Genomic DNA, 20,213 nt, shown 5'->3' with positions numbered 1-20,213 from the left:
CTACCCCAGAAAGAATGGCTAGTATCAAGAGATCAACCAATAACAAATGATAGTGAGGCTGTTGGGAAAAAGAAACCTTTCTCCACTGTTGAGGATACCAAGTGGTGCACCTTCTGTGGAAATCAGTATGGAAATCCTTCAAAAAACTAAGATTGGAGGTCCCATTCGACCCAGCTATTCCACTTCTGGGTATCTTTCCAACAGAATTCAAAAACATCATATAACAGTGATATATGTGCACTCATGTTTAGAGCAGCACAATTTATAATAGCCAACTATAGAAGCAACCTAAATGTCCATTGACTGAGGAATGGATAAAAAGATGTGGTATTTTTGTACAGTGGAGTACTACTCAGCCATAAAGAATGATAAGCTTGGACACTTTTATATGGATGCACCTTGAGAACATACTCAGTGAAATAAGATGCACATGGATAAACATTGTATTGTTTCATTAGCATGACAAAATGAAAAAAAACCGTATATATATATATATATATATATATATATATATGCATATGTATATAAAAATAGTTAAGATAGTCATACTACTGATTTTCCAGAGTTCGCTGAAGAGAAAGATTTGTACTGGTATTGTTCAGATGATGAAAACAGGTGTCTTGTACTCTGAGTGAATCATTTCAGGATGGCAATGTGCAATGTATGTACCATTGCTACCCCCGATTAATGTACTTTAAAATTTTGTCATAGTTTTTCTTCTTCTTCTTCTTTCTTTCTTTCTTTCTTTTTATGCTTGAATAAAATGGATTTGAATAAAAAGTTACACCCATACTCAAGAGTTGTTGCCAAGTCAGGGCACTGAGCGCTAAGGGGATAGGGACCGCAAAAGATCATCATCACATGGTCTGCCACAGCCTCCTGGCATTTAGTACATGGCAGCGTACTTCACAGCTGAAGTTGTTTTTCACTGAAGCTGGCTGCACAGATTAGTTTCTCATACTGGGCGTGTTCAGGTCAACTGGACGGTGGCTGTAGACATGTAGTAAAGAAAACCAAGTGGTGGCAGATCTTGGAGCAAACAGTCCTTAAGATCATGTGTGTTTTTATTCAGCTGCCAGCAAGGTGAGCAGACTTCCTGCCCCCTCACAGCCCCCTCCAGCATCTTTCTGAGTTCACTGCAGCTTTTCTTCTTGCATGCTGTCTTTTTTCACTGACTTAGTCTCACCTGTGTAAAAATGGGAACCACAAAATACAATTTTCTCAGAGAATTCTAAGAGTTACCCAGATCTCTCATAAAATAGATAAGTTTGAGATGGGCGAGGAGAAGGAAAAGGAAATATTTTTTTACTTCTTCTATGAAAAGCAAGTTTTTCTCTTTCTAAGCAAAAGAATTTGAATTATTTATTGCTTCAATGCCTTCCAAAATGCTAACCAGATTTTTATACCTACACTGCACTCAAAAAGCCATCTAACATTTCCAGAAAAAGAGGTAGGTGACAAATTGGGTGTCTAGGCTTTCTAGATCTTGCTGCTGATGTACAAGAATTTTTACCCACCTGATTCACTCCTCAGTGTGTTCACATGCCTCTGCTGCTGCATGGAAGTCCTGATAAACATAAGCTTTCTGTTTAGTAGCCTAGTCCTGAAAGAAGACTGAGAAGGCAGTTCCGTGGATAGCATCCCTGGAATCCACAGTGTGTTCTTTATGCCAGAGAAGTTGCTGATTTAAAACACATAGTCTTGCATGTTAATTCTACAATGAACATTCCAGCCACATTTCTGCATTCAGTTTCTGACAAATGTGACTAAGGACCATACATGATACATGTGCAAACACCCAAATATGTGTGTCCTGGACACACATGTGCCTGCCTCTGTTGGGCTGTGGAGGAGACATGACAATGACTGGGAAACTGCATCCATGCCGGTAACTAAATGTTAGAAGTACAATAACCATGAAGCATCCCTATTTTTTTTTAATTTAGGCAGTTTGCCAATAGAGTATTAAGGTGTTAATTGCTTCTGCACTTCTTTGGTTGACAGATACATCGTTTTTCACCTAGGTTTAAAAAGCAATTATTATAATGCTCTTGTGGGCTTGGTGAGAGATTCTTTTATAGATTTTTAAAGTATGGGTAGGGCATTGTACTTTTAAAAGGAAAACTGTCCTCTGTTCTGTTTATGGTTGATAACGAGAGTGGATATTGTATTCAGATAACATTTAACAGGTACATCTGTTAAATGGAAATATGCGAAGGAAAAAGGAAAAACAGTAGTAATATTTTTTCAGGAAATATGTATCCAGATTTCATATATGAGAAAAATGACACTGTGTGTCCATATATCACCAAGTGAAACAAAGATTAAATAAAGCAAACAAAGAAACAAAAGAGCAAACCTTTTCCTTTAGATACTCCACAAAGAATATGTCTCCAAAATTTCAAGACAACATTATTATTCTCTGGGAATGGTATGGCCTTCCAAACAAAGAGTTGGCAGGTTACTAACTCAATACAAGTAAGCAAATCATTTCTGTTAGCTACTGTGTGAAACTAACTTTCACAGTGCATGCTTGAACTGAGATTTGTCTTAAAGTTTTATATTTGCTCTTCAAGAACCAAAACAAAGAATAGTCTTAGGACTTCTTATTAGAATGTGATGGGTTTTTTCCAATGAGTGACTTTGGCAATTTGTCCAAGACCAAACAATCTGTATTAACCAATGATACTGTCAAAAGATTATTGAATTTAAAGTTAAAACAGATAGGGTTAAGTACAAACAAAGTAATTTATGTATATCCTTAGGCAAGTTATTTAACCTTGAAAAATGTTCATATTTTCATCTTTAAGATCCTGAGTTTCTGTGAAAATCAAATGTATGTGACTCTCTTAGGCAATTTAAATGCTCTATGGATGTAAAATTCTGTTGTCAAAGAAAAATATAGGTTTTGTGGTGTCGAAGTTTACATAAGTTAAACATGCAAAAACATTTTTTTCAAATTTGATGAACTGTATAATGATGTGAGTGTATTGCTAGGATCCGATCTTGGATTTTGGAAAAAGCCTGTACCTCTGCCAAAGAAGTTCTCAGAAATTTACAACTCAGCAGCTTGACCTGCCTCAGCCTCCTTCTGTGCTGGAATTACAGGCATGAACCACCATTCTCGTGAACAGCTATTCTCAACCATTGTTGGTGTTTAGCAGTAGAAAAATTTTCAAAATCTTCCATGAGGGAAAAACAAAGAAAACAAATAAGAGTAACTAAAGATTTGACCAGAAACTGAAGACTACAGCTATTTTTGTTTATTTGTTTGGGTACTTTAGAGATTTCAGTTGAAAATGGAGTTTGGACATGTATTGTGTATTGTATATATTGCCATATTGTATATATCCTAAGATCTGCCTCTCCATACATTTCAAAAAACTGAAATTGGAATATATTTTACAGTAGCTCTTAAAGCCGCACTAGTTCTGACGTCACCATGATTGCCTCTGCATGCTGTTATTTGGTTGTAATTCTTGGCAGTGTGATTGGATATATACAATCCCTTAACTTTCAGGCAATAAACCATTAAGGACAGTTGTGGAATGAAGAGGTGTTGTTGTCTAAAAAGTTTGACACTCTCCCACAAGATTAAGGAATAAAAGCATCAAAACTCATTCGATGAGTCTCAGCAATCTTCAAGAAAGTCCAAGAGATAACTGCAGAGTACTTTTAAGCGATGCTGTGTCACTAGTATTTTTGATGTCCATAGAACAATATTAGAAAATATGAGTATCAGTGATGCTGGTTTAGAAGGAAAATGTGAAGAAATCATTACAAGACCTTATCCAATTTGTTTTTTGTTTTGTTTTGTTTTCCGCAGATCAAAACATAACCATTACTTACCTTTCTTGGTATAAAGTGAAAAATCCTAGGGATAAGAAATCAGCACTTAGTAACTTGCCCAAGCCAATATGGTTTAGTTTTTCCAGGGCATAATGAGCCATTTGCAATTATTTTTCAAGTAGCTGTTCCCTAGTCAGTTCCAAACTAAGCCTTTGTTTTGCTGATCATATTGCCATGATTCTTAACTGCTTGAAATGTATACTTCTCATTAGAATAAAAATAAAAATGCACTGTGAGCAGTGAGTAAGTGTGTATCTTTTTTTTTTTTTTTTTTTTTTTTTTTTTTTTTTTTTTTTGGCTGAATATCAAGGTGCCTAACATTTAGCAAATTATCCACAGATATTTGATGGAAAGGTAGAGGTCTGATGAAATGAATGGCAGAGTGACTGAAAAACACCAACATTTCAAAATGAGTAAACCAGAAGGTAGTGGCGCGTTTGACAAAGGCGGTATTGCTTGAGAAGACATGAAAGATAGATGTAAAGTGCAAAGTGACTTGTTATCTCCTCTTTCCCTTGTTACTCATGCTAATGGAGAATAATTCTCTTGGGACAAGAACACAGTTATTTTCTTATATGGAGGAGAAGAAAATATCTGGATCAGGAAAGAGGCCACAAGAGCATGATGTCTTCCTTGTCAGAGTGAAAAACAAAAAAACAGAAGAGGATGTGAGAGTTGTCTTTGATACTGGAAGGACAGCCTCCTCCAACCCTGGATCTCGGTGGATCTCAGTAGGGCGATGACAAAACTCAGCCTCGCTGGAGCTGGGCGCCTGCCTGTGCCTGGAGAGTCCCCAGGACTTCTTGATGCCTCTTGAGTATCTGCAGTGAGTGCTCTATTAGTTTTCCACCTGTTCTTTTTTTGAAATGGATCAAGTGTCATAAAACAAGGAAAAGCCAAATATATTCTCCTGACATATAAGCATCTGACAAAATAAGGGCAGCTGATGGACTGTTACCCTAGAGGTTTGGAGTCTGCTGGGTGATAGCCTCATTTTTCAGCTATTTTTTTTTTAATCTATACATTCTTGCATCCACTGTCTAGCAGTCACTGTATAATGAATCAGAAAATTTTTAGCTTTCAATTGTAATGAGGAAATTATATGCACTTAGAACAGACACAAATTCTACTTAACAAAAGAGCCTGATTTTCAAGTTGCAGTTTCCTTAATCTTTAAAATGGGGTGTTACATTTCTCACAGGCTTGTTCTGAAAGTTAAATTCAATTGTGGGTGTGAGGACATTTTGAAAAGTAGAAACTGCTTTCAAATGATAGGTGATCTTTAAAGGTGTCAAATATTCCTTTAATTTCTTCAATCAAGTGCTACATTTATGCGTTTAGGTATTTATGGAAGAAAGAAGCTAAGCAAATATATTTTTAAGTTACATTTTCCTCTAATTAATTAGGAACTCTAATTGCTGGTGAAAGTATATCTTCACTCCATTTCGTTTTTTGCTAGAAGGGAAAGCTAAGTATTATTCTTTCAGTGGTGTGTGTGTGTGTGTGTGTGTGTGTGTGTGTGTGTGTGTGTTTTAAGACAAGATTTCTTATCTGAAGTAACCGCCCTTAGCTATGTAGCTTGCTCTTTTGGACCCCAGCTAAGCTACCTAACTCACTGAGATTCGCTAGCTATAGTGTAGAACAAATTTGTCAAGGTCATCTTTATTTCAAGTGTTCTTTTCTTTTCACCCATTCAGCTGAACAAGACATATCCCCATCCCACATTGTTCATCTGGAGTTATATATCCGGGCATCTGATCATTCAAATCCTAGCATAGTAGCTCTTACTTTTTATATCCAAATCATTAATATTCAACCTAAGATACTGATCACCAAGGGACACCCAAAAAGCAAGGGAGGGCCAGCACACCTACAAATCCATCAATTGAGAGGCTGAGGCAGGAGGAGTGCTGTGAGTTTCAAGCCAGCCTAGACGACATAGCAAGACCCTCTCTCAACAAAACTAAACACTATGTAGTCCAGGCACTGTGCAATAAATGGTCTCCTCCCCTACAGAATTTCATTAATTTCTAACATGTTTTGCTACCATCATTTTTTTTTACTATTGTTAGAAATGATAATAATGGTGAAAGTGACATTCCTACTGTTATCTAAGGAAGAGCTTAGACCTTAAATACACGGGATAGCCAGCAGGGAACTGTCCTGGGACCACAATGTGAGCCTTTTACACGCTCCCAAACTCTTCTGTGGAAAAATATATTTTATTGAAATTTTTAGTGCAAACACTTCTTTCTAAACACTAAGCGTATGAATTGCAGAAAGGTAAAGGTTCTAAGTATTGGTCTTTGAAATGCTAACTCCTAACAGAGTCTGGTAATTCTAGGTTCTCAAAAATAATTTTGGAGCAAAATTATCCATAAGTGCCTGTGAGACTGTAGAGATCTCCTCTGAGGGAACATCAAAGATCAAGAATAATTTCAAAGTTACCTATGGCAATGACTAAAGTGTAACTTGAAGAATCCACTTTTCAGTCACATCAACAATTTTGAAATTGTGACTATATCGCTTACAAAGTAAAAATCACACATGATGAATTTTTCTGAAGAAAAATTTCTTGGCACTTTTGAAAAAGTGCAGTTCCTAGATCTCTTGCTTAATACTTTTCTGTGGTCCTCATGTATTCTTACATCTAAATGTACACCACTTGGTTATCAGGCTGTACGAGAGAGGAGGTTTTACTGAGGTGAGCCACTTCCTGTCCCTGATATCTGATATCATGGTTTCATGTCGATTGTCAGTTGGTTATATAAAAACATATGATATGTGACATTATACCATATGCTAGCTCATGACCTTACCTGACCTGCACAAAAATTACCTAATCGGATGCTCGGACGGTCATATTGCTGAAGCACAATACACTATGGCAGTATTTCTTAAGTGAGATTATTAGATGGACTCCAGAAGAGTCCTTATGTAAGAATGGATCTTCCTGGGGGCTGGGGATTTAGCTCAGTGGCAGAAGCACCTGCCTTGCAAGCAGGCAGTCATGAGTTTGATCCCCAGTACCGATAAAAAGGAAAAAGACAAAAAAAAAAAACAAAGAATGGATCTTCCTAAAGTTATATATAAAATTTTTTTGAGATAAAGATCCAGAGTTTTCATCACATTCTCCAAGTTGTCTATGACCATACAGTTAAAGACCACTGCTAATTATTTTATTCTATGTTCATAATAAATCAAAATGCTACAGATGATTAGCAATCTGCATATTTTGCATCTTCCAACATCCAAATAATAACATTAACTACAATAATGTCAAGGCTAACATATGCTAAACGCTTAGTATGTAATAGGTATTATACTAAGTTCATTATAAGAATTTTATCAATCTTATTACTTAAATGCCTTATAAGATAGATATGGTTTTATTTCTGTTAAAGGGGAGAAAGCTAAGACCTAAAAATCCTAAATAACATGTTCATAAATTGTGACATTTGGAAGCTTAATAGCAAATTTTGACAATTACATAAATTGTTTTTAAAAAAATAGAATACAAAGAAATACAGTGAAAAATGCTCTAGGAAACGTAATGCTTTAGGAAGCATGATATCTAAACCTGTCATACCAAGAAGTGAGTTCACATCTTCATGCTGTTTTTTAAAAACCTGATCTAAATACCACATAATTTCAGAAGTCACAGAATTGTATATTTGGAACTATATATTCATGCATTTCCTTTCTTTTGAAGTGCTCCAGAATGAAACATATAGATACTAATCCACCCTTAATAACATTTCATAAGATAGTGATCATAATTTTATTTCAGATGAATATTTGTACCAGGTGTGATTTATATACTGTCCATCCCTCCCACTGTGCTATTTTATGTTCAGACTCCCAGGGGATGAGAAAAATTCTGGTATATTCCTCATGTCATTCCACTGCACAGCAGTGCAAAGTGCCAAAAGACCTTTCTCCGCTGGTCTGTGGTAAGAACTGAAATTGAAAATGCAGCTGTTTATCAGAGAAATCCAGCTTTGATCCCTGCAGCTTTGCTGAACCTGGGATGTTCAAAAGAGCTTGAAATGAGTATTGGAGAAAGTACCTGTTTATTTCCTGAGAGGGATAAACTTCCTAGCAGCACCATTAGAAGTAATATACAGATAAAAGTGTAGTGTGAGCAACAATGTTCTTTCCAAAAGTAAGCGCACAGACATAGCTTTGGTATTTGGATGTGAGCCCCAGTCCCCCTTAGTAAGCATTGGTAATCAACCAAGTAAGCTTAGGCAAATAACTATTTGCTTCTGTTCGAATTCTGCTCCTCTCTCATTTTGCTCTGCAGCATCCAGCCATCCTTCGGTTTGCCCAAGCCGGTGCTCACTGCCCAGTCATTATGCCTGTGGGACCAGAGGGCTCTAGCAGTTTCCAGGGTGCATCTGCTAATGTCCCAAGCGCCCTTTTAGACAGTGAAGACACAGTAGGGTTCAAAGACTCTCTGACACCAGCATTTCAAAATGTGTGACTGATTGTAGGGATTTTTCTTCAACATATTTCTATTTGGATGTTTGTTCTACTTTAAAAATCTATGGGACTGATAGAATTTTAAGAAGTAAAGAACTTCACTGGTGCTGTTTTTCTGAATATGCTTCTAGCAGTTGCTTTTAATATAATTTCTCCTTTTTCCATAGCTATGGAAAAAGACCATGTCACTATGTGATTGACAAAAAAGTAAAACTAAATCTTCCTTACTTACGTCTTCTTACACTTCTCTGATATGACATGTTGTATGCTCGCCCCTGCTCCAATCCCAGCACCACAGACCCTTTCTGGATCTGCTTTCTCTGTGATAGGCTTCAGTATCCAATGGTCCTACAGGGTGTAACACTGAGTTCCTCTCGACCTCCATTCCTCCTTGCTCCTCACACCCCAGTTAGTCTCCATAAAATTACTCTTCATTAAGAAATGTGAAGTTTATATATAATCTACGTATTGCTAACATACCTTAGTTTCTCATGTGTTACCTATAGGAGGTGTGGCGAGTGACCAGTGTCCCCATATCCACTCTGTGCTCTTTCTGAACACCTGTCTAGTTGTTCAGCCACCTTTGAACTTAGGTGTGGGTATGGAAAAATTTCCCACCTTGGACTCCACTTATTGGAGCTATGATTCATTGTTTGACTTATTGGTACAATGTAGCCTAACTTAATGAATGTGTTATATAACTGTAGTAGCTTCCTAATTATTCTCCAGACCTGTGTCTAATGCCTTTCTCCCCAGCACTTCCTGCTATTATTAAAATCCAGTGCTTCATAGTAGCAATACACTAACCCTTCTACAACTCAAAACTAAGCCCTTCTTTATAATCATACATGACCTCGTCTCTCTTGATTTCTCAGTCTCTTTTTCCAACAGTCTCTCTTCAAACCCTAAATTACGATGTCTTACTCTTGTCTAAATGTTAGAATCAGGTGAGCCTGAAGAAGTTCAGTTTCTACCAGTAAAAATCCTGATCCAATGGAAATGAACCAATTCTTGAAAAACACAAACTATGAATCACCCAAATTGAAGTTAGTTATTTGAATAGTCTTTTAATTATTAAAGAAGTTGAATTATGTGTTTATTCATTTATTTTCATGTTGTTGGAAATCAAAACAAGAGCCTCAGGCAGGTTTGGCAAGTACATTGCCACTGAGCTACAGCCAAGCCTTGAAATACCTGGGCCAGGCGTAGTGGCGCACTCCTGTAACCTCCGCACTCAGGAGGCTGAAGGAGGCAGATTGTTGCAAGTTCGAGACCAGCCTGGGCTACAAAATGAGCCCAAGACCAGCCTGAACTGCTTAGTGAGACCCTGTCTTAAAAAGACAAGAAGGAAAGGAAAGAAAGAAGGAAGAAAGGAGGGAGGAAGAAGAAAGAAAGAAAAGGAAAGAAAGAAAGAGAAAGAGAGACAGAAAAGAAAGATATATCTAAGACCAGATAACTTCATTGGAAAATTCTATCAAATGTTTAAAAAGAATTAAGTGTAAGTCCACACACTCCCTAGTAGAATATTGAAGAAGAAATGAATTGCCTAATTCATTTTAGGCAACCCCCACAAAAATCACTACAATAATATAACATATAATGATGAAACAATGAATGCTAGAAATAGACCCATATAAATATGCCCAATGAGTTTTTTTTACAAGATGCAAACATTATTTAATAGTTGAAAGATGGTTTGTTCAACAAATGGAGCTGAAGTAATTGGACACCTATATGCAAAGAAGAGGAGGAAAAAGAAAAAGCCTTGATCAAAGTCTCATACTTTTTACAAAAATTAACTTAAAATAGATGACAGACTTAAATACAAATCAAAATATTATAGGAACTATGGGAAATATTTTAGATACTATAGGAAAAACATAGAAAATTTTAGGAGCTATGGCTGAGCAAAGAATTCCTAGACTTGACAAAAGCATGATCCACAAAAGGATTAATCGACCAATTGGACATCATCAAAATTGTAAATGCTCTATTGAAGACCTTGTTAAATGGGTGAGAAGAATATCTGCAGACTGGAGACAATACCTGCAAGTCACACACTTAAGAAAGGACTTGTGCCTAGAAAGTGTAAGCAACTATCAAAACTGAACAGTAAACCAGGCATGGTGGTGCATGCCTATAATCCCAGCACATAGGAGGCTGAGGCAGCAGGATGTTGCGAGTTCAAGACCAACCTGGACTACAAAGTGAGCTCAAGGCCAGCCTGACCTGCATAGTGAGACTCTATGTCAAAACAGCAAAACAAAAACAAAGCAAAACTGAACAGTGAAAAAGCAAACACTGTAATTAGAAAATAGGAAAAAGACATGAAGAGATATTCTCCAAAGAGAGTATACAAGTGAAAATAAGTAGGCACCAGAAAAAAAATCTATACAGCTCATAGGAAAATGGCTCAAATTCCTAAAAGTCAAAACTATAATTAGATTTCAGAGGGGCTAAAATTGTAAACAGGGATAAATAACACTGAATACTTGTTAGGGTGAAGATTACCAAATGACTCTTACACTAATAGTGGGAATATAAAATAATACATCTATTCTGATCAACAGCTTCTTAGGAAACTAAATATACCGCTCAAATTATACTCCTGGGCATTTATCCCAGAGAAATGAATATTTATGTTCATGTAAAATTCACGCATATTTATAGCAACTTCATTTATAATAGCCCCAAAATGGAAACAATCAAGATATTCTTCACCAAGTAATAGTTAAACAAACTGTGGTGTATTTATATCATAGAATAATACTCAACAATAAAAAGGAACACACTATTGCTATAACAACTTGGATGGCTCACTAAAGGAAGATGCTAAATATGAAAAGTCAACCTTGACAGCTTTATGATTCCATTTACTTAACATTCTTGAAATAGCAAAATTTTTAAAACAGAGAACAAACTAGGAGTTTTCTAAGGATAAGAAAAGCCTAGTAATAGAACCGAAGGAAATAAAGTTACGAAAATTAGTATCGATCTGTGTGGTGACGGAGGTGTTCAGTGCCTTGGCTTCATCAATATCAATAATAGTTTACTATCCTATTATACTTCTGTAAGATTTTACCATTGGGGAAAACAAGGTAAGGGATTCTGGGGATGTCTCTTTTTATTTCTTACAATGCCTTGTGAATCTATAATTATCTCAAAATTTAAAAGTGCAATCAAAAGTTTAATATAAAAATATCCCATCGGTGTATATTCTGATTCAGATGCTCTAGGGCAGGCTCAGCATCAGTGTTTTACAAGCTCCCCAGGTGATTGCAGTGGGCAGCTGAGATTGAGAACATGAAACCTGAACTGAAAGACTTGCACGTCCAGAACACATGTGATCTGTTACCGTTTATTATACTCTGCCTTTGACACCTCCCCTCTCCCTTTGCCTATCGAGTCTGTCTTCAACACTTGGTACAGGAGTGAATCCTCGAAGGTGCTGCATGCCCGGACAGTAGGGCCCTCCCAGATTTCAAGATGGCTCTTTGTGTGCTGTCCGTAGCCTTTGTCACTCTGTTGGAATCATCCTTATTCCCATCTACCTCTTTCAGAAGCTCTTGTTACAACTGTACTTTCCTGTTCATTCAGCTCTGAAATGTCGAAGTCTTGCCAAAAGTTAGGCGTAGCTCCCTTCTACTCCTAAAGATACTTTCTAAAATAAGACTCGAGGCAAGAGGGTCTAGACACCAAAGGTTCACAGCACAAAATAATATTACACTTCACTTTTATTCTATGCAAAACAATGTTATAAAGCAACAAGATGGTCTGATGTGGGCTCAGCATATCCTATGCCAGTGACATCTTTTCTTTACTGATTTGTTTTGTTTTCTCATATAGTAAGTAGATCTGGATTCTGACTCATCCTAGGAAGCAGACAGCAAGGCCTTTGCTTTGCCAGGCTGCTTGCTCCAGGCCCCTGCTTCTGCCTGTCTGGTTCTTTTGACAAGATTTGTTGGAAGACATGATTAGCAGTGTGGCATCCAGACCCAATTTTATTACTCTTTCTGGGATGCTTCCAATCCTTCACAGCTATATTAAAGAACCAAGCTAGTGTACCTTGGCAACACAGTTTTTCACAGAAGAATCCGTATTCCATTTTGTTAGTAATGCAAAATATATCTCCTACCCAAACCATCATACTCATGCTTTTATCGCTATTATTAACTTTATAGATGAGTTTAGGGAGAGTTAATACATTTATTTATGTTGGATTATGCTGTGTACTTGTTACTTAGATGGCAAGGATTTTATGTTCTGTTTATGACTGTACCTCCAGAGTGTAGAATGTTGCCCGGTACCTAGGAAGTACACACTTTTTTTGATGAATAAATATCTTTCCATGTATTCTAATTTAATAGCAAAGTTATTTAAGTTTTTTTCTATAGATCTTATACATTTTTCTTGGGATTCTCTTTTGGCTATGGAGAGATCTTGTAAGATAACTTCTGACTTGTTTGGGTAAATAAAGGGATATGTGAGCACTGTCTTTGTTACTGATTTTTTAATTTGCTTATAAAACTTTTTTATGAATTTTCTTGCTTTAACCAAGCACCACTGTTGTTTAAAACTTTCTTGAGTTGAATAATTGAAAAGCTTGAATTACAAACCCAAAGAGAAACAGCAAACATCTAAATCTTATTATGCTGGTGAGATGCTTGTTGGTTACACTGAGTAAGCAGGGGTACAGATGTAAACCTGCAATTCTTTTTTCTAAGATAATTAAATATAATGATTAAGAAAAACATCAAATCCAAAGCCTTCTCATTCTTTGCCAATCAGGCATCATCTGTTCTCTGTGCCGTTCACTAATTTGAAGGTACTATATGTTTGCTGTGAGGTCCTCGTCATTTACAGAGGGATATTTGCAAACTAAATCACAAAAGAAATAAATTGTCAGAACATACTGACTTGCCCAAGCCCAAGATCCCCTGTTTTACTGCAGTCTTTGTTCAGTAAGCCTTGATATAAAAGTGGACGTATGCAAATGAATGCATCTGTCTTCATTTCTCTTTGCCATCAGATCATTATGCAAACATTAAACACCAAAAAAGACATAAAATGATTGATTGCTTGAGTAAGGATTGCAAGTTATCAAAAAAGCAAACTCCAGAAACAGGTTTTTCCCTCTCCAGACCTCTACCTTTCTCTCATCCTCTTTGGAAACACCTATAGCAGATGTAGTTGGTTCCTTCAGGACAAAAGATAATTGTTGGCGGATAAAATTCCTGTGGTTCAGCACATTTTCTGGCAACAATTTTCTATCTTTAATTTTGAGCTTTGCCTAATTTGTATTCCTTCTTGGTCTGCTTCTTCCCGCTAATCCTGATCAATAAGTACAGCAGATTAGTCCGAAAACAAAATGGTAATAGCTGTGCACGCACAGCCTCAGACCTTCCATCTGTATTGCCTCTGGGACCTTTCCTCCCAACCCACACTGTGCCAAGTGATCTGGGACTTTGCCTCTCTGACTAGGCTGTAAGCATCCCAAGCATCATGACCTTAATGTTTTCCTTCTTTGAGTTTCAATGTTTGGCACACAGTAGTCATTTAATAAATAACGTATTGGCTTGATAAATATATAAATATTTTCTTTCTTTTCTCATTATTAAAACTAGCTCTTAGGGAAATTTGAAATATTTTTTATTAAGAATATACTTGACTATTACCAGTTTAAAGAGACTAATGGATTTATATACTCTAAACTCAAAGTATTGAAATTTTCTAGATTTTGAGATCCAGCCAAAAACTTGGAAAGGGCCTAGGTTGCTTCAAGAGAAAATAGCACTATCCTCCTTCCATAAGACTATACTCTCACATAGTAGAATTCCATTTTATTATGCACAAAGCATGTCCTTAAAAACTTGAGAAGGAAAAAAAAGGTTTTATTAGTCAAAAATTATTTCTCACATGTTTGTTGTTGCTGCTTCATAGTTGCTTTCTTTGTGAATCTCAGACCATCTTAAAATGTAGTTCTAACTCTACAGGTAAAGATTTATAACATACAGGATCACACTGCATATTTAACGGCCAAAGAATCTTTGGGGCAAATTTGTCAAGCACTTTGTACTTCTGTAATACAAATAGTTACCATATATTATTTCATCTTATATGCTTTAATTATTAATTTTTAAATAACTTATGCCTTGCCATCTACTAACCTAAACTTAATAGTGTTCATTAGTAAGGCCATCTCTTCAAGTAGTAATTGGGCTCATGTAGGTCTCTATAGTAGGCATGAGAGTTTTTTGTGTTTTGTTTTTGTTTTAAGGGGGCGCTGGTGAAAATGCACACAGTAATGGACTTGGTTACAAATGCTTCTGATAAATGATATAAAAAGGCCCCTATTTCCAGGCACTTGATAAGAATTTTTATTGCTGAATTTCATTTCTTACATGGTCTCATATAAAATATAATGAATAGAGCTTATACTGTACACATTCGCAGCCTCTTCCATTGCTTCTGCCATAAAGGAAGATACCAACTCGTGAAGGCAGTACATGAGACTACCATGAAAAAGCAAGTTTCTGGAAGGGGTGTGCTGGGATATACAATCACAGGGCTTGGCGGTCCTCCAGCCCTGCCTACAATGACATTTTCTACTTCCCCCAGAAAATTAGTAGTTTGCCACCCTGACTTCCTTTCCCCAAGTGCTGTGTTCTTATCACTAGATCAGAAGAGAGGTCATTTCTTTCCCTAAGATGATTTGATGTATTCATTGCCTAGTGAGATAATTTAATAACCACAAAATCTCATGGACATTTTTGAAACTATACTTAACTCATTTGAAATTAGAGAAAGGGCAGAGATATGAGTAATCTTTCAGTATTATTTGACTTTGAGAAAGTAGGTCTGTTCCTACATGTTAAAAGCTGTGTCTTTGATGTTCTTGAAGTGCATAACCCTAATTTGGGGAGAATCTGGAAAGCCATCCACTTTCCCCATCCACACCAAGAAAGTATACAAGTAAGTAATAGGGTGCAACATCTTAGAAAATGCTAAGTGGTATTTAGCATATTTAGCCTCTACGTAGGTAAATAGTGACTTACTTTATCAAAAGACTTGTGTTCCCTTCTGGTATATAAACATTATTCCCATAAGATCTGTGAGATTATAAACTTTTGTTGCCTAATGAATTAGAAATTTATGTTACCTACAAATTCTGAGGATCAGTTCTGCCTTGCTGTACAGTGATAGTCTCTGAAAGAAGTGATAATAGTTGTTACATGAGCTACTGCACTTCGTTTTTGAAAGACAAAAAAGTAGAGTCAATAATATTTTGCTGGAACGTATGGAAAGCTTTTTACTCCTATAGTTAGTCGACTTCCTAAGATGAAATGTACCATGAAAATGGAGTCCACCTCTGCACTATTTATGTGTGTATTGTTATTCTAGATTCTCTTTTCCTGACAACTTTCAGTTATTCTCTTTATTTAGTGATAGTTCTATTTATTTAGTAATAGTTACAAGAATAGAAATTAGAAAAAGTCATGAGGGAATGGCATAAAGCAAAGGGTGAATAAGTTGGCACTTAAGACATTGGTACATGAGACAGTTTGGACTATTTATTGTCAGCCTAAAGCTTCACCCATGTCCTTTCGGTGACCTCCAATGGAATATCTGCTTCAGTGTTACCTGGAAGCATCTTATAAGATGCTCAGCAAAACACCAAGGAAGGAAGCCATACAAGGAGAAGTCACTTAACCACACAAAACTACATCTGTGACTGTACTCTCAACTAATAAGATAAATGCTTTTGTTTTACAGAGGAATTCAAGGGCTCCACCATTGTCGAACTGATGAAGAAGGAAGGCACCACCCTGGGTCTGACAGTGTCAGGAGGAATTGATAAAGATGGCAAACCGAGAGTGTCTAACCTGCGGCAAGGAGGAATTGCTGCTAGGTAACTACCTCTCAGGGTAAAAAGAGGAAAAGGAGTAAGGGGTGTAATTAATTCAAGAATTAAAACTATCTCAGAAAAGGTCACTGATTAATAAATGACAACTGCCATCTGGTGGGCAGCACCTTGCAGCAGAAACACAGAGGGCCGTGCTTCAGAAGCAGCTCCCCAAGCTGTCCCAGCATCCTTGTGGCTTTGCTAGCTTCTGCTGAAGTCGCAAGAGATTTTTGCATCATCTCTGGAGTGGCTAGGCTCTCCTGGGGTTCTCATTTTAATACCCTTACATGGAACTAGATTTCAGTATGCCATTGAGCAGCAGAGGGGCTGCATGCGGATTAAGACACTCAGATCCTCTAGGTGTGAAATAGATGACCAGTATGGTGTGTCCAGGCAATCTGCTCCAGAGGGAAATGGCTAGCCAAAGATGAATGGGAGAACCAACTCCAAGTTTCTATGTAAAAATTCTGCTTTTCTGCTTATGAAACTTGCCTTTTCACCAGGACTAAGACATGTTTTCCAAATAAAATGACAGTTTGGGCTAGGAGTTCTCATTTTGTCCTACAAGTCACTGTGGTTTTGTCAAAGGCAAAATGTCCTGGATGTTACGCAGTGGTGGGCTTCCTTTATAAACATATTCCAAACCTACCACCAAAAGAGGAGGCAGAATGTTCTGGTTTCATTACAAATGAGATTAATGTTAAATCCCAGACACCAATATTTTGTCCACATAATTCCAAGTTAAATTTTAACCCTTACAATGTATTTTAACCCTTACAATGTATCATCCGAAATACTGATTAGTTTAGATAATCAAAATCTCTTTATTTTTACAATTATAAGCTTAACTGAGCTGACAGCTCTGTGATTAGGAAGGTAATGTAAGAGGCTGACATGAAACCAAGCCCCTGCTTTGCCTCTTTATGTATTTAGAGACCAGCCCCCCATTGCACGTCCCAAGCCTCCTTTATTTTATACTACTAATTGCCATCCATAATGTAAATCTTCATCTGCCTCCTGAGTTCCTTCACATCTAACCCACACAAGGAGAAAAATGCCATTGGCAGTTGCACTAATGCCAAAATTAAATATAGCACTGTGCCAGTTACATTGAGCATTAAAAATCTCCAAATAGTCATTGTTTAAGACATTAGTATCTTATTCATAGTAATAAAAACCAAAGGTTCCTTCCCCAAAGGAACTTATAACCTATTAGGAGAGATAAGACATAAAAAGTACAAAGTCTGGAAGCAAAATGACATTGTATAGCAATAAAAGGGAATACAGGGGTTCACAGGGAGCACTGGGTAGCTGGGCTGGCATGAGTGTCAGTCCAGATTAAGGGAAAGTGATACCATGTTCTGAAGACAAGAGCCCATTAGGAAGACTGTCTTAGGAGTGAGGATTGAAACTGAATTTACTTTAAAAACACATTAGTTTTTCTTATTGGGAGGAAGTGGGATCCTTATCCTAAATTTGTTTTATTTGTGGGGGGAGGGGTGGCATCTTGGGATCAAATTCACAACCTTACACTTGCCAGAGCAGGCACCATGCCATTGAGCTTTATGCCCAGCCCCTTATCCCCAAATTTTAACTCACATCATTGGTGTCGCTGCCTCCTCTTGGTTTACAGATCAAGTCTGACTAAAAGCCCTAGAGCATCCAAAATGCTATTATGGTGATAGAGAAGGATGAGCATGTTATTGAAATCCAGTTCTTCCCTTATAATTTTTCATAAATGCACTTTTTATTAGTCTTGCTAATTAGTAAATAATAACAATGAAAATGTAAACAATAAATAGCCAAATACTATGATCCTTTTCCTGGCCCTGGGCAGCTTTCCAGTGAAGATATTGAAAGTTGCAAAATATCCAAAAGCATACACCAAAAGTGAAAGGGAATAAGAAGAAAAAGAGCTGGAATATGTAGGATCTAGATCCCTCCTCAAACGCTACAGGACTGAGCATCTTAATGTTCTTTATTTTGTTTTATGGCACTTTTAAAAATAGAATAGGCAAAGATTAGGGAGAAAATCAGATCAGGACATCTAAACTGTAACAGGCAGTGTGAACAGACAGGATCCACTGAGTCTCATCTGCACTTGCTGTTCCTCTTCTCTTAGGGACCAGAGGCAGGGAGTTCACTATATTTGCTGTTGAATTTTGTTTATTCACAAGCGGTAGATACAAAATAGATTCAGGCTGTCCTGTAGAGACAGTGAGTTCACCAGAGTGATATTTTCTCAATTGCAGAAGTGACCAACTGGATGTGGGTGACTATATCAAAGCCGTGAATGGCATCAACCTGGCCAAGTTCCGCCATGATGAGATCATTAGCTTGCTGAAGAATGTTGGGGAGAGAGTGGTTCTTGAAGTGGAGTATGAGCTTCCACCCATCTGTAAGTAACCACAAGCCAGGGGCGGAATAATTGCATGATGTTGTGTCCTTAAACTATTGATTTACTTTTTCACTTTTGCCATCTGTGTCTCATTTCAGCAATGACAGAGCAGAGTTTCTTGTTATTTAAAAATTATTTGAATTGAGAAACATAGTATATTCAGGAAAAACAAAAATGTGTATAGGCAACAATGAAATTGTATGAACAACCTTTTTGCCACTTAAGCTATTTTAATAAACAGGTAACATTTCTATAAATAGTGTACTTGAGTGTTACCTAAGTTTTTTAGTTACATTGAGGAAAAGCATGTTTAGCATGTTTTTACATTGAGCAGTATAGATATTCTCATATCTGAAGCATAAAACTACTGTGTGTCACACTATTATCAAGTAATAATGCACTAGCAAGAGCAAATATGTTTTGAAACCTTAAAAATGTGTGGCATTGTAAGCAATTTAACTTGCATGGATTAATGCAATCTTCATCACAAGGAAGGTGAAGCAGAAATAAAGTTATCATCAAATAGCCAAATATAAACCTCAACCTCACTTTTTCCTGGCTAGGTACCTTTGAGAAAGATAAGGTTTGTATGCCTCAGCTTTCATTTTTGTGAGAGTGAAATTAGTTGTATTTATGGATTTGTTATAAGGAGTAACCGAGTTAGTATTTATAAAATACTTAGAATAGTGCCTGGCACTATAAAAGTTTTTAATAAATGATAGATGAATCAATCAGTATTATAAGTAGACATTATCCTCTCTTCTTAGTTTTTTACAGAGGCCTATATTAAGTATCCATCCCATATCAGTAGACTTTAAAGTTCATATGTGGACCCAGCTGCCTGATTCCAGTCTGCGTACCTATTTATATGCAGGAACACCTATGCTTCTGCTGCCTTACACTGAAACTTTATTGTTGTAGCTCAGTGTATTATTTGTTATAAACAGTGACACTACCCTGGAAAGCCCCTCGCCCTCCCCTCAGATTGATTATGAAGAACTGGTAATAATTCATTTACTCAGTAGTGACTTACGGAGCATTTGCTGTGTTTCAGAAGCCACTATATTCTAAGAGTTTAGAGTCCATCAAGGAAGTTTACATTCTAGCAGAGGAAAATAGTTAATAAAGCAAAATCCTATTAAGTAAGGAAATTTTATATGAGGTCATGAATGATAAATAAAAATAAATCAGAGTAAGGAGAAGAATTAGGAATGAAGGACAGTTTTAATTAGGAACAAAGCAACAATTGAGAGGCAATATTTGTCCACCACTTGAAGGAGGTAGGGAGATAACTTCCTGGGGCCATTCTAGGAACATTAAATAGGGAAGTGTGGCTGGAGCAGAATGACCAACAAGGTCAGATATGGAAACGGTGGGAACTTCCTGACAGGCCTCTGGGAAGACCTTAAGTTTTGTTCTGAGTGGGGTAGAGATCCATTCTGTTGTATAGAACAGAGGGAAAATATACTCTGATTTATGTTTTCCTAAATCTCTCTGGTTGCTGTGAACCGACTTAAGGGGACAAGGGTCAAAGGTGAAAGACAAGTTGGGAGGTAACTGCAGTGACCCAAGAGTGAT

General features: G+C 36.9%; 1 protein-coding gene across 13 annotated transcripts in view; it reads left to right on the top strand.

Moving 5' to 3' along the window:
- Grip1 (glutamate receptor interacting protein 1) overlaps positions 1–20,213 on the top strand; it is a 633,384-nt gene that overhangs the window by 462,903 nt on the left and 150,268 nt on the right. For all 13 annotated transcript variants that reach the window (XM_063255091.1, XM_063255088.1, XM_063255086.1 and 10 more), the window contains 2 exons: positions 16,108–16,243; positions 18,490–18,635. In XM_063255091.1, coding sequence (XP_063111161.1) covers positions 16,108–16,243; positions 18,490–18,635 — 282 coding nt within the window. The remainder of the gene's footprint in view (positions 1–16,107; positions 16,244–18,489; positions 18,636–20,213) is intronic.

This window comes from Cavia porcellus, unplaced genomic scaffold, assembly GCF_034190915.1.
Source record: "Cavia porcellus strain 051 isolate PalLab524CR breed Dunkin Hartley unplaced genomic scaffold, mCavPor4.1 scaffold_8, whole genome shotgun sequence".
NCBI classification, from domain to species: Eukaryota; Metazoa; Chordata; class Mammalia; order Rodentia; family Caviidae; genus Cavia; species Cavia porcellus.
This window is presented reverse-complemented; position numbering and strand designations above follow the sequence as displayed.